Source organism: Cinclus cinclus, chromosome 18, assembly GCF_963662255.1.
Source record: "Cinclus cinclus chromosome 18, bCinCin1.1, whole genome shotgun sequence".
In the NCBI taxonomy this organism is placed as follows: domain Eukaryota; kingdom Metazoa; phylum Chordata; class Aves; order Passeriformes; family Cinclidae; genus Cinclus; species Cinclus cinclus.
Window position 1 is genome coordinate 9,699,688 of NC_085063.1, and position 13,497 is coordinate 9,713,184.

General features: G+C 44.6%; 1 protein-coding gene across 1 annotated transcript in view; it reads right to left on the minus strand.

Annotated features, from left to right (window-relative positions):
* Positions 1 to 1,553: 1,553 nt before the first annotated feature.
* The window catches only part of COL20A1 (collagen type XX alpha 1 chain), a 48,731-nt gene continuing 36,787 nt past the window's right edge, over positions 1,554 to 13,497 (minus strand). Inside the window, exons 28-39 of the mRNA XM_062504964.1 lie at positions 13,359 to 13,412; positions 12,444 to 12,539; positions 11,873 to 11,926; positions 11,496 to 11,549; positions 11,122 to 11,175; positions 9,669 to 9,740; positions 8,933 to 8,968; positions 7,594 to 7,660; positions 6,565 to 6,753; positions 5,193 to 5,270; positions 4,235 to 4,390; positions 1,554 to 1,594 (exon numbers count right to left, since the gene is read on the minus strand). Of these exons, the coding sequence (XP_062360948.1) occupies positions 1,554 to 1,594; positions 4,235 to 4,390; positions 5,193 to 5,270; positions 6,565 to 6,753; positions 7,594 to 7,660; positions 8,933 to 8,968; positions 9,669 to 9,740; positions 11,122 to 11,175; positions 11,496 to 11,549; positions 11,873 to 11,926; positions 12,444 to 12,539; positions 13,359 to 13,412 (951 nt within the window). The remainder of the gene's footprint in view (positions 1,595 to 4,234; positions 4,391 to 5,192; positions 5,271 to 6,564; positions 6,754 to 7,593; positions 7,661 to 8,932; positions 8,969 to 9,668; positions 9,741 to 11,121; positions 11,176 to 11,495; positions 11,550 to 11,872; positions 11,927 to 12,443; positions 12,540 to 13,358; positions 13,413 to 13,497) is intronic.

Here is a 13,497-nt window from a genome sequence, read left to right on the forward strand (position 1 = left end):
CCAGCGCACACTGTGTGAAGGGCAATGTCTCAAGGGGAGCGTGGCACTTGGACTGCGACAGAGCAGGACATGAAATCCCGGGCAGAATGGCCCTGCCATGCAGGAGAGGGAGGAGGAAAGAGCTGCATTATCACATCAGAAGTATCAGGTGTGATTAGGAGCTCTGAGGATGTGTTTGTGTCCCTGAAGCGTCAGTGTCGCTGCAGGTTCACAGGGTTTGGTGGGACAAGATGAGAAGTGACAGCTGAAACCAGTTACAAAGGTGTCACTGGTGTCTGGGGAGAAGCTGGGGTAGGGCAGGACCCTGGCATCCTCTGCTTTGTTAATGTCACAGCAGTTTCCATCCACTGCTAACTACATTTCTTCCCATGTTGCATAAGTAGCTTCCGAGGTTACAGTTCAAATAAATTCTTGTTTTTGCTTCTGATGTGCCTTCTTTTAAAGTCTAAGGTGAGAAATTAGGAAACAACATCTACTGCTCTTTCTTAGGTGGGTTATTGCATCTTAGAGGTTGTTTAGGACCATGCTATCTCTCCATAGGATTCAGTGATCAGAAACTAGAATAAAACTGGGACATGAACCAGACTATAACTGTAGAATAATGGATAATTGTGCAATTTCCAACCCGTGGAACACAAAGAGAGGTTTTTAGCATATGAAAGACTCCAGGAAAATGCAGGCAGCCAGACTGCTGGCCTTTGTAATGCTCCCATCTCAGAAATGATTCCCAGGAGTTGAGTGAACAAGCTGACATCAGAAAAAGAGTGAGGAAGCAAGAGTGGGACACAACAAGAGCTCTAAAAGTGTCTTGGAAGAAATCCAGAGCTAAGTAAATAGGTTCCAGGAGTGCAAAACTAAGCTCAGAGACCCCAAAGGCATCAAAGACAGCAGATCTGGATGTTGATCTTTTCTGTTTTACTTGTGCAGGAGAGATTGAATCCTTACCATGGTGTTTGATGCTTTCCCTCCAGTACTGCTCCTTTGGGCATGATTGGAACAAAACTGACTGTAACAATCTCAGTTACCTCCATTGCTCTGCTTTTCCCTCCGTCTTCTTTCTCCTGCTTCCCTAATGCTCACTTTGTCCAGATCATCTGCCCAGCCATAGAGGATGAAGGCTGTTTTATCTGCAGCTGGCTGGCAGGATGATCTATGTAATCCCCATTTCCCCAGCTTTTCCAGGGCTGATTTCCATCTCATTCCCCAGCGAGCTAATCCATATAACTTATAACACCTCCCTTTTGGAGAAGTTTCTCTAGGCATTTATCAAGAAATTTGACTTTAATTTTAATTTAAGGAAATTAACTGGTGTAGAAGCAGACAGGCAGAGAGATGCAGATGTGAGGTGCAAGTTTCATGTACAGTCCTAAGAAAAACACCTCCATAACAGCCTCACCTGGCTTGATGGTCCTGCCTGGCCCTCCCCCACTGCACTGATGTCCGTTAATTACACTTTATGCATTCCCAGGATATATTTTTTTTCCAGTCCTCTAATTCTGGTCCAGCCAAGCTGTTGAGTCGTGGAGAAAGGGCACAACAAGCTCTGCTGCCTGTTAACAGCATTGCTGGTTACTCCTGTGGCCGTATCTTACTCCTGAGACAGAGATAACACCTCAGAAAGATGCTTGTTGCAAAAATATCTGTCATTGAGAGGTCCTCAGATTCTGCCAGAATCCACCTACACCAGGTGGGTCAAACTCTCAGCGCCTAAAATCTCACAGGAGAAAAGCTCCCTGGCTCAAGGAATTGGGTTACAAAGCATTGACCCAGGTGCTGTGACACTACATGGACTAAGAATCTTTGATTTCTAGTAAATAAAACCACTCATGAGACAAAGTTTAAGAAGATAAATGGACAAGTTGTTTGTGCAGATTATCTGTGTCCTATTCAACAGCCCTCCTGGGACCCAATTTTGTTAAAGTCTCACAGTTCCTGTTGTATCTGAAATAACCAGGCAAAAGCAAATGTCACTTGAAATTCCATCAAAATAGATCAAATCCCAAGACAGAGAGTCTTGTTTCTGTATAAACAGAAACACTGCAACTCCCAACACCTGTGCAGGGTGTTCCTGTGAATGTGTCTCTTCCAAACACTGTGTTCTGCTGTGCTGCAACCTTCAGCTCCTCTGACCTCTCCTTTTCCTTCTGACTGGAGCTTTGTCTGCAACAACACTTCATCTGAGCCAAAAGGTTTCCATTTTATATGTCAAGGCAACTCTGGAGAGCTCCATAGTGAACAGAAATGTGACTTCTATCAGACTGGAATTTCTATGCATTTTCCTACATTTTCCAGAGGGGATGTATGTCATACTGAAAATATTAATTCTTGGGAGTTTCTAGAGAATGAACACACATAAAGCCAAGCACTGCTTTAAATATTTACAGGATGCACTAACCATATTTTACCTGACTTTTGCTGTAGGTTGGCTCCCACACAAGTCTGACATGTTCCAATGTTTTCCTTTAGCAGAATTTCTTATCCCTATAGGATTTTTCCTTAATGACAAGAAGAAATAATATTTGGACTCCTTGTCTAAAAAAGTCAGTTCTCTTAAGATAAACCTCTTTCTCCTTGGTATTGATGTGACAGTTTACTTTCTAAGTGTGATGTATTTGCTGCTAAGTTTTCAAAGGTTGGCTGTATGAATACCCAGGCTGCCAGCCTGTATGTAACTGCAGAAATTACGCATTCAGAATAAATGCAGAGGAATGTTTGTGATGCTCCATTTTTTACCTCTTAACAGCTTTGAAAAATCTGTACTGATACATTTTGTGCCGCTCTGTTTTAGGGTTAAGGTTTAAATCAGAGTTTGGGAAGGTTTGTTTCTGAAGCAGGGCAGGTTACAGATAATGATCCAGCACAGCCTGAAGCAGTGATTGCAAAGGAGGAACATTTTTATCAGTATCTGCATGGTTTGTTATAGATACATCCCAGCTGATGGCAAGGAAAGGGGTGAAACACAGTTACCTCCATGTAATATGGGTAAAAGCCAGACTGGGAGCTGTTCAATATTCCACCTGATAAAATGCAAAGTAGCTACTCAGCCTGCAGGAGGGAGACATGGAAAAGGCAGGAGGTTAATCTCCATCTCCTCTCAGCACAGGGTTGTGACTCATGTAAGGCTTTGCCTGAGTTACCAATCCCCAGGGGAGTTAACAGAGGTTTGTCACATCACAGTGAGGCGATCTCTGGCTGCAATGTTTGTGTACAAAACACCCCTGCAAGGAAACCATCAGCATTCTGCCAAAAGCAGAAACAGCCAAGATGGTGCTAGACTTTGTTACCTTGGCAGCCAACAGAAAATGCAGCTTTGCTCCAGTGGATTTGCTTCTTTGGTTACAAGGTGCTGCTTTTCTCTTGTGCTGGGAACAGAGAACAACAACTGATAAAAAGAAATCACAAGCAGACAAAGAGGCAGAGATTATCTGTTATTTCTGAGCATGTCAATACAGTATTTCTTTTTCTTACAAGTCTGTCAGCCTGAGTGTCCAGATGTGCCTTTTTCTTGCTGTGGGACGTGCAATGTGAGTTTGAGCACTGCAGTTTTGCAGACAGACAGCTCAGCCAGACACAGGCTGTGGCTGCGGAGTTTGATTGACTTGTCCATACAGAAATGATGGGGCATTAAAAAAACATAGCACATCTGCTATTTGGGTTGCTGCTTCCTTTGGAGTTGTGGAGTTTTCTTCCAGAGATTTCCAGGGAAAAGCAATGTCTTGAGCTGCCTCCGCCCCAGCCATCAGGGGACAAAATCTGTGTGTGGAAAGGATGAAGCCACTGAGCAAATGAATAAATCAGTGTCAGGGTCTGAGAAGGAATGGCACAGAAATAATCCCTTTCCCTTGTAAACCTTTTGTTCCATACCAATGAATTTCTTCATCACCCGGGTCTTTGTCTCACTGAGCCTCCATGAAATGTAAATGTAGGAACTGAGGAACTGTCCCTCCCTCCATCCCCCATGGAAACAATGCTGGGGACACGAAAAACTGATCCCCCATGATCACTCCCCACCTGCTTGACTACTCTGCAGTTATGTGTTAATCCATGAAGGATAGCTGAGGAACAGCCCGTGGAACTGGCTTCTATCCATGTGGGTTGTATGGGAATCACCCTGACTGCTTTGCAGGACTGATGGTGCCTGAAGGATGAACAGAGGTCTCTGCCTGGCTCAAGAGAAGTAACCAGGGACCAGCCATAAAATCATAACTTTTGTGCTGACGAAGTCAGGACTTACCTCTTCTATCAACCTCATAACATCCAGAGATATCACAGTTCCCTGGATGTCCAGGCTGGCCAGGCTGCCCTCTGACACCAGGGAATCCTGGAAGACCAGCATTCCCAGGGTAACCCTTGGGACCTGGTTTCCCCTGCACAACTTCTCCTGGTGGGCCTGCAGCAGGAGAAGCACAGTGAGCTGTAGCACATCTGCTTTAGCAGTGTAATACCTCTTCTGTATTTTCCTCCATCCTACATGGCAGGTAATTTTCTGATCATGGATTCCACATTTTGGTGGATAAATAGGACCTGTCTATTGGAAAACCTGTTCTGAATCCCAGTACCTTAATCCCAGTATTCTTGATCTTAAGAGCACCCAGCTTGGCTAAAAATGGAGCCTGGTTACGAGAACCCCAAAGCCACATGTTAATGCAGAGAATCACCTTAACTCCAGGATCCATCCCAGAGCTATTGAGTTTTGTGTCTTTACATCTCAACTACAGAAAATTAAACTAAGGAGAAGGTGTTTGATCACACTTTTTTGACAGTTCCTGGTTTGTTATGCCAGTGGTAAACTTCCCACAGATCCCAAGTAGCAGGGATCAGGGTAGAGGAGTACACCAAATTCTCACAGATTACTCACAAACCCTTATGTTCCACAAGCTGAATTTTCAGAGCTTCTATTCCCCAAGCATCTGGTCTTGCATGCAAAAAAGCAGTGAAACTAAAACTCCTTGGATGTGTCTCAGGTCCTCAAAATAGATCATCCCCTGGGAATGGGTACCAGAGGGAAGAAGCTGCCTGGAGCTGCATCTTAGCAGAGAGGAACCATGGAGGATGCTGCCAGCAGGGCTGTGGTGGGAAAGTGAGTCCAACCCCACCACAGAGGTCCTTCAGCTGGATGATGCTTTAAATCTGAGAAGGTGGCCATCACATGGCCTTGCTGAATCAACAAACAGGGGTAATGGTCACTCTACCTGTTCTTCCTCTGGGTCCTTGGCTCCCTTCCTCACTGGCTCCAGACATCCCTTTCTCTCCTTTGGGCCCTGGGGCACCTATTCACAGATAAGAGATAAGTGTTGCTTCACTGTATGCTGAATTTCACCCTGAATTGAGGCTCCTGCAGCCTCTCCATAGGTCAAAGTGGAGTCACAGCCCTTGGCAACACTGAGAAACATCCACTTGCTTTCATTCAGGCTGGGCACCTAGTCTTGCTGTGACCGAGAGGGCACTGATTTCTTTGATCCAGGCAGCACTGATTTGCACACCAATAGGGGTGGGAATGAACAATTTTCACAGAGAAATTCATAGCAATATTGTTACTGCACCGGCCTGAGGGTCAGGTTCTGTGCTCTTCATGTGGATCAAACAAATCACAAAGCTGAACTGTCTCTTTGACCAGGTGCTGGTTAGCCAGGATTGATGTTTACCTGATAAATTGCATGTGAAACCAGTACCTCTCAGAGAGAACAGGCACGTTTTGACAAAATATGATTTTTCATTGCTTTAAGATGAAAATATTTTGATCAGCCATGTCCTTCAGGTGTTTTTTCATTGAGATCCATCTTCTGCCCTCTCCTGCTTGACAAGCTGGAAAAATCTGCAGGTTGTTACTTCTTTTCTCTCTGAAGTGACATTTTGATAAATTCTGCAGATACCAGCTAAGACTGCTACTGCAGGAGGAAGGAGTTCAACAGAACATTTCCAGTTACTCAGAGGTGTTAGGACACTGCTGACACCAATGTTTTTTCCTTTTGATTTTGATAGACAATTACTTGAGCCACTGACAAACCTTGTCTGTGAATCCAAGCAAAACATCTTCCCACCTTTCACTCATCCATGTGCACTAATTGAGGCCACTGCTGAGACTACATTAATCTAATTCTTCAGTCATGTCTGAGTCTTTCATTACGGAAACTACTGCTCCAGAAACTTAACTTTCCCTTTAAAGATTGCTTCAATTGCCTCACAACTTCCATCAGTGTTTTCCAACACTCCTCATTTCTGCCCAAAGCTGATCTGTTCCACCACTTGTTCACCCAAATGGCTGCTTTTCTGTAGGAAAAGCCTCCTACCCTCTAAAATTAAACTGTCCATTCCCCCAAGCCTATAAATGGTGCTAAACTGGCCTCTCATTCCATGCAGAGCTTGAATAGAGTGGGCTGCATGTGGCTTCTCTCTGCTTGTTGAGATTTATAATTTGGGTGTCTCTTCCTAGAATGGGGAAGTCCAAAGGGAAAACAGTAATGAAATGAGATAATATCATGGATTATCTATACAGTACTGCTTGAGGGACTGAGATGTTTAGTTAAAGTATTGAAGATGCAGTGAAAAATGTTCTGTCCATACCTCTCTCTCCTGGATACCCATCTTTCCCTGGCTGCCCAGGGGTGCCATTTGCTCCTCTTTCTCCACTGCTTCCAGGTGGGCCTGGAGGACCTGGTGGCCCTGGTTCTCCTGGTTTTAACCTTTCCTCCCAAATGGGAACTGGCTTCCTTGCATGTTCATGTATGAATGAATCAAATTTCAACACATGAGCTGAGAAGGCAAGACAGAAAATAAACATTTCCTTGGCTGGGAAATTCAGAAGAGAGATAAAAAGGATTTTGTCTAAAGAGGTACTTAGAATGATCAGCTAGTGCTAAAAAGCTGTCAGTCCAAAGTGAGAAAGGCAGAAGATGAAGATGGGCAGCTGAGTGATGACTTTGCTGCCTGACCTTGGACAAGGCACTGCTTTTCTTTGCACATCACAGCACAGAGGCTTTACAAAACTGCCTCGTCTGGGGAGGAATCAGCATATATCGCTGAAAGAACAATTTCTCTCAAATTAGTTTCAAGCTTTTCCATTTAAGAAATAAAAGAGGCTTTGCAAAACACCAAAGGGTTTTGCAAATAAATATTCTGCAGGTCTTTCCTGTGCTAATGCCACCTGATAAAGCCAAAGTAGTGCTTAGAGCCTGAGATGGGACATTTGCTGTTCGTGGGGCTCAGCAGGGCACAGGGTGCTGGAGCTGCTGGGATCACTGCAGCTTCAGGCTGTCTCTCCTCTGGTTTTCCACTTCTAGAGAGTCATAGGATCGTGGAATCACAGACTGGTTTGGGTTGGAAGGGACCTTAAAGCTCATCCTGTTCCACCCCCTGCCATGGCAGGGACACCTTCCACTGTCCCAGGTTGCTCCCAGCTCCATCCAGCCTGGCCTTGGACATTTCCAGGGTTGGGACAACCACAGCTTCTCTGACCACCCTGTGCCAGGGCCTCAGCACCATCACAGGCAACATTTTTATATCTAATATAAATCCACCCCTTCAGCTTAAAGCCATTCCCACTTGTCCCATCACCACATGAACAGATTCAGGAGCTGGGTTGGTTGTACTCACTCTGAATCATCCTCTCACAAGCCTGGCTAACGAGCTGGTAAATTGTGGCCAAGGACTGTGGTTCCCCCTAAAATGAAGCATTTTTTTTTTTAATTAAGGAAAAAAGGAAGTATTAATATCTTTTAGAAAGGATCGATCTCATAATGCATGATAGCTTTCAGCCCGTTCATTTTCTCAGCTTGAGTTCTAGAGATATTAATTACTGTGAAATGCAGCTCTATTTATTTATCATGAAGCTCTGAAACCAGAAAATTGAAATTGGAAACATCAATAATTGCTTGTCTCCTGCACATCAAAAGGCCCAGACCGAATCTAAATAATTACCAAAAAAGGGAGAGCAAATTTCACCCTCACATTTTATCAGAAAAGATGCTAAGTCCATAACTCAGTGTTCTGTGATATGTAAAACATTTAGTATGATCAGATATTACAAAGTCCTATCTTTGACTCCATCTTCTATAAATATTGATTCTTACTGTATTTTGAATAAATCATATACAATGGGCCCTTGAGAAAGTTTTGGTAAAGTAGAGAAAAGCAATAAAAATGCAAAAACCTGCTTAAAACTAAACACTGACTGTGAAAATTCATACCTAATGCACCTGCTTCCAGAACTGTTTATAAAACATACATCTCTGGCTGGAACATAGTGCAGATAATCCAGGCTTAAAAAACTGCTCTGTTCAACACTCAAAGAGGGGGAAATGGAAAGTTCCAGTGTAAAAAATAGTCTAGAAAAGGAAAAGCTGGTGGGATTGGAAGGAGAATGCTCTTAAAAATTATAATTCTGAGGCATTGACTTGAGACAAAAGCACCTCATCCCTGTCTGAAGACAAATTTGCATAAGTCAGTCTTGGCAATGACTCCTAGAAAGTCATGGCATTTTGATTTAACCAGAAGTCAGGATGAGAAAAACTTGAAAAACTTCTTTTCCCAACAAAATAACCTTCCAAGGTAGTGTGGATATCCTGACTGCCAAGGTTCTGTGCTGGGGCATGGACAATGATGATTACAAATGAGTCTCCTTTTGCAACACATTAAATCGGAACAAAGTGGAGCCAAATGGGTTTGGCTTTTCCCTTCTCAGCAAAGAATGGATTTGCATTTGACATTTCTTCTTCGTTACTACCAGTGATCCTAAGGAGCTCCTGGCTGCTGTGGGATTATTTATACCCCGCCAGCCCAGCCTGTGCAGGTGAAAGGAAAGGAAACAAGCAGTAGGTACAACCAGCACTGGAGAGGTTTGGTTTATGACTGTAAGCAAAGGTTGCAGTTCAGGTTACCACACCCAGTCCTTTCAGGGTATCTGACAGTGTCACCCAGCACCAGAAAAACTCACTTTCTCTCCTCTTTCTCCTTTGGGACCTGGCAGCCCCTGTAGGAAAAAAAAATATATAAAAATAAGGAAGTCTAAGGAAAGGAAGAACAGAAAACAAATAAATAAATTCAGTGGGTGTGTGGGTTACATTAGTGGGACATGGAGCACAAAGTTTGTTTCTCACACTCTTGTTGTTTCCTTGACCTCATGGCAGTGATTGTAAGAGCTATAAGTCCATACTTAAAAGTATGAACTCATACTCAAAACACTTTGCTTTTAAAGAAAAAGCATAATAAATCAGTAACTGGAGCAGTGGGATAAGCACCATCGACAGGGATGCAGAAATTTCTCAGATGCACTCAGAACAGATCTCCCAACAGGACATGTGGTTTTTAACATCTGAGGAGAAGAAATACCTGTGACATTTACATCTGTGGTTTCAACTACAAGCCCAATGCTGTCTGTTCCAGCTCAAGAGAGACTTTCCTGCTTTTTACTAGAATATTACACCAGAAATTTGTTTAGATTTTGTGTAGCAGGTGAATCTGCAGAGGACAAAGGGAGGTGGGATTTGTTGAATGTTTTATCAACAGATCAGCAACCTGGGCTTCAAATGCCCAGACATCCCCTTAAGAAGGATGAGTGTGAATTTAAGCCATTCTTCAGACTCTGAGGCAGAGCTGCTGTGGGAACAGCTCATTTCCATTCTATTATTCCATGTCTTGACCTTCTTTGAGACCCAAAAGCAGAAACTTACTGTTGGCCCAACATCACCTGGAGGTCCCTTCTCGCCACTGCTGCCTCGGGTGCCTGTGGCTCCTTGGAAACCCTGCAGACATTATGGATTAAAAATCCTGTTATTTCCTAACTTTTTTTTTTTTTTTTTTTTAATGTTTAAGGGCTCCAGAGGCACCCATGGTGGGAGTTTGGAGGACTCAAGCAAGGGAACAGTGACCTGAAGTTTCCTGTCCAGCCACGAGCCCTCTGTTCAAAGCACATCGTGTGTGAGTCATGCTCACATCATTTCTCATCACCATCTCAATTATGGCCAAGCCAACAAAGCTGAGTTTTGCCAACAAACTGTAGTGTAGTTTATACCCTACAGGCTTTTGATCTTTTATTATATATTCAGATTTAGACATAGCTTAGAGCAAAACCCTCTTCTTCAGCCTCCCAATATCACATGGTAGTCTGCTTTTTCATTTAAAAGCTGTGCTGGCCTCTAATATTTTACAACATAAACAGCGGCTTAGAGAGTGGGAAGTGCCTTCTTTGGTCATCTCCTCTTTGTGAACTATCTGAGCCATAAAGGAAAGAAAAAAATCAGCCAAAAAACAACTAGCAGAAATACTTTGTTTTAGAATTTCCCAGTTATTGCATTTGAACTCAGTAGATATTAACAACTTTTCTGAACAGTGAAACTGAGAAAAGTTTTCCAGGCCGTACCAGAACAGCTTTCAGAGCCTGCTCTGAAGGTGACAGTGCTTTCCTCATATTTAAAAAGCTGAGGCTCAATCCTGCCAGCTCTACATATTCCCAGGATGAACAAGTCGAAGTTTTGAGCCTAATTCAACCTTAGCTCCTATAAATAACTTAGCAGGACCACTGCCAAATTCCTTATAATTTAGCAGTGAGACTCGGCTCTGAGATTCAGCTATGAGAATCAGTAACTTATCAGGTCCACCAGCCATCAACTAAACCCAAATTTGGTTCAATTTCCCAAGTCAAATGAAGTGTTCCTGTGGTGCCTCCTAGTTAGGAGCTGTAAATCAATAGACCTTAAAGTTCTGCTACCCTGGGCACAACTGAATGCAACTACACATATCTAAATCCAGCCCTGGCAGCAGATACTGGCAGTGATGTGGGGGGAACCTTTCACACTGCCTGCATCCTCCAGCTCCTGCTGATTTCAGTCTAACGAGCCAAATCACCTCCAACTCAACCAACAGTTGGAAAACAGTAGTGTCAGGAAAGTGAGAACAGCAAAATAAGAATCTCCTTACTGGGATGAAGTTTCTTCAGGACTTGCCAGAGGAAGCCAAGGATTTTCTCCTTACACTGGGAGGGACAGGGAAAGGGGACACCTGCACAACGTGCTGGATGTTCCCCATGGTACTCCAGGAAGGGGGTTTGCCCTGACACTTCCAGGTGAAAGCATAAAGCTGCTGAGGAGCAGATTTCAGAGTGCATCACTCTCAGGGAGTACTCACCCTTGGTCCAGGAGGTCCTGGAGGCCCAGCTGTGCCTTCTAGTCCCCTCACCCCCTGCAAAGCCAAATCCAGTCATTTACTAACAAGAGGATTCTAAGAGACCTCATCAGAAGTGAGGTGTTTTTCCATGTGCTGCTTTTAACAGGAACTTGCTAAAGATGGGTAGAAAAAGAATCTGTCGAGCAGCAAGGGTGGTATCTGCTCAAATTTGGCCAAACCTGAAATAATCCCATTTTTCCCCCAATCCCTCTGCCTTTGTGAAAAGACCATTCACTTCTGCACTGAGTGCATTGGGATGTTTTGGGTCTCTGCTGGACCCTCCTAGCAGATTTTTAGGCACCCATGCATAAAACCTCAGGGGTGAGGTGTTTTACCTTTGCGCCTTGGAGTCCATCCCTGCCTGGAGCTCCCTGCACACCAGGAATGCCCTGTAAATCAGAAATGCTGGGTAAAGTCAGCATCTGATTATCATTGCCCTAAATCATCTGGTAACAGGGAACAGAAGAGAAAGGTCAAAGAAGATACATAGAGCAAAGAGTGCTATCCCAGCTTTAATTCCATCCTATCCAGCTTCCAGATAGATCTATCTCTCTTACGCCAAGTGACTCAGTTTCCCTTGGGATGGAATTCCAAATGACAGACACTTCCCAAGCAGACAAGAGCAACAACTTTTCAGACTTGCTTAAAATAGTTACTGAGAAAAAAAGGGCAAATCTTTGGGACAAGTAGAAGGAGTGGTGTTTACCATTACCTGCATGCCAGGGATTCCGGTGTCTCCTTTCTCTCCTTTAATTCCTGGTGGCCCCTTGGATTAAAACAGAAGAACACAGTTGGGTTTGTGGCAGAACCCTTTAAGGCAAAGAGCATCCTGCTGCTTTGCATCCATGTCCCAGGTTGTTCCTGCTCCCTGCGGTGTTCCAGGGTAATTTACAGCCACAGCATGTGCACAGGGATCCTGCCATCCCAGACATGTGGCAGCCCTTGCCACTACTCCCTGCCAAGCAATGATGATCACTGGAAAGAGAAATGCCTGAATATTCATAGAATATCCTGAGTTGGAAGGGACCCCACTGGGCTGCTTTCAATAAAAGCCCATTAAGGAGAGTCTGGACAAAAGCAGGTTTTGGCAGAATGATTAAGTGCAGGCCCTCTTCAGCACAAACCCCACTGATTGTCATCTCTCCCTCTGCAGCTGTTGAGCTGTTAGTGAGGGTGATGTAAATACATAAATCACAGCATTGACACCCACTCCTGAGACAGGCTCTAACTGTGGAGAGTGAAGAGTGGGTGACAAGAAAAAGGCAATGCAAGAGGTCACATACCACAGGGCCCTGAACTGTGATTCCTTGGGAACCTGGAGAGCCTTGCTGGCCACTGGGACCCGCTGGTCCTACTTGTCCAGGTGGGCCTGGCTCACCCTGAAACCAAAGACAAGGAAACAATCATAGGGGAAGTGGTTGGTGCCTGCTTTCCTCATGGGCTGTACTGCACAGCCTGGGTCAGCATGAACCATCTACAGGATTCAAAATTAAACTGAGGCACTAAGGGCATCTCCAGTAACCTCTGCTGCCTTTGTATTTTAGGTCCAAGGTTTTAGTCCATCTGTCATGAGAGCAGACAGCAAAGCTGCAGAGGGTGCTTTTCAGAGCACGGTTCACCTTCCCAAGCAGTTATTCCTGTTATTCAAGGTGGTCAGAGAGCAAAGGGAAATGTTCCTTAGCCCATTTCTGAGATCTGTGTCCATTTTCATTCCTTCCTCCAAACCTTTCCCCTGCAGCCATGCTATTTTCCCAGATGTCATCCCAAAAAATGGGACCCGTGGTCTGCTCTGGCTCTGCCCTGTGCTGGTCCATGGAGCTGTGAACACTTGCACCAGGGTTTGCTACAATCCCCAGGGCTGTGGTTCAGACCCAGCCATTCCTCATGCTCACCTCAGGGCTGTGATTCCCTCTCTGCCTCCCTCCTCACACTGCTCTGCCCCAGGGCAGTACCAGTGTGTCTGGTCAGGAGAATTGGCAGCACAAAGCCTGACCCTGTCCAGCATAGCTGCTCCCAGAGGACATTGCTGACCATGCACTGTGTATCAATTCAGCACAATCAGGCTCATCATCTCAATTTCCAAAGCCCAGCTGAGCATTTAATTAATAATAAGTGATCCCATCCTCCTCGATGTGTTGTTAAGACTCTGTTTGGGCTCAGCTTGATGCAGTGAGGTAAACTCCAGCCTAAGAACTCACCTTGGGTCCTGGTTCACCCTGCTCCCCCTGAGGTCCTCTCCTCCCAGGGCTGCCCTGCCAGTGGGACACAAAGAACATCATCATATTTATTGCACTGTAACCAGGAGCCTGGAGGACAGAACTCTGCACTTCACTGCCT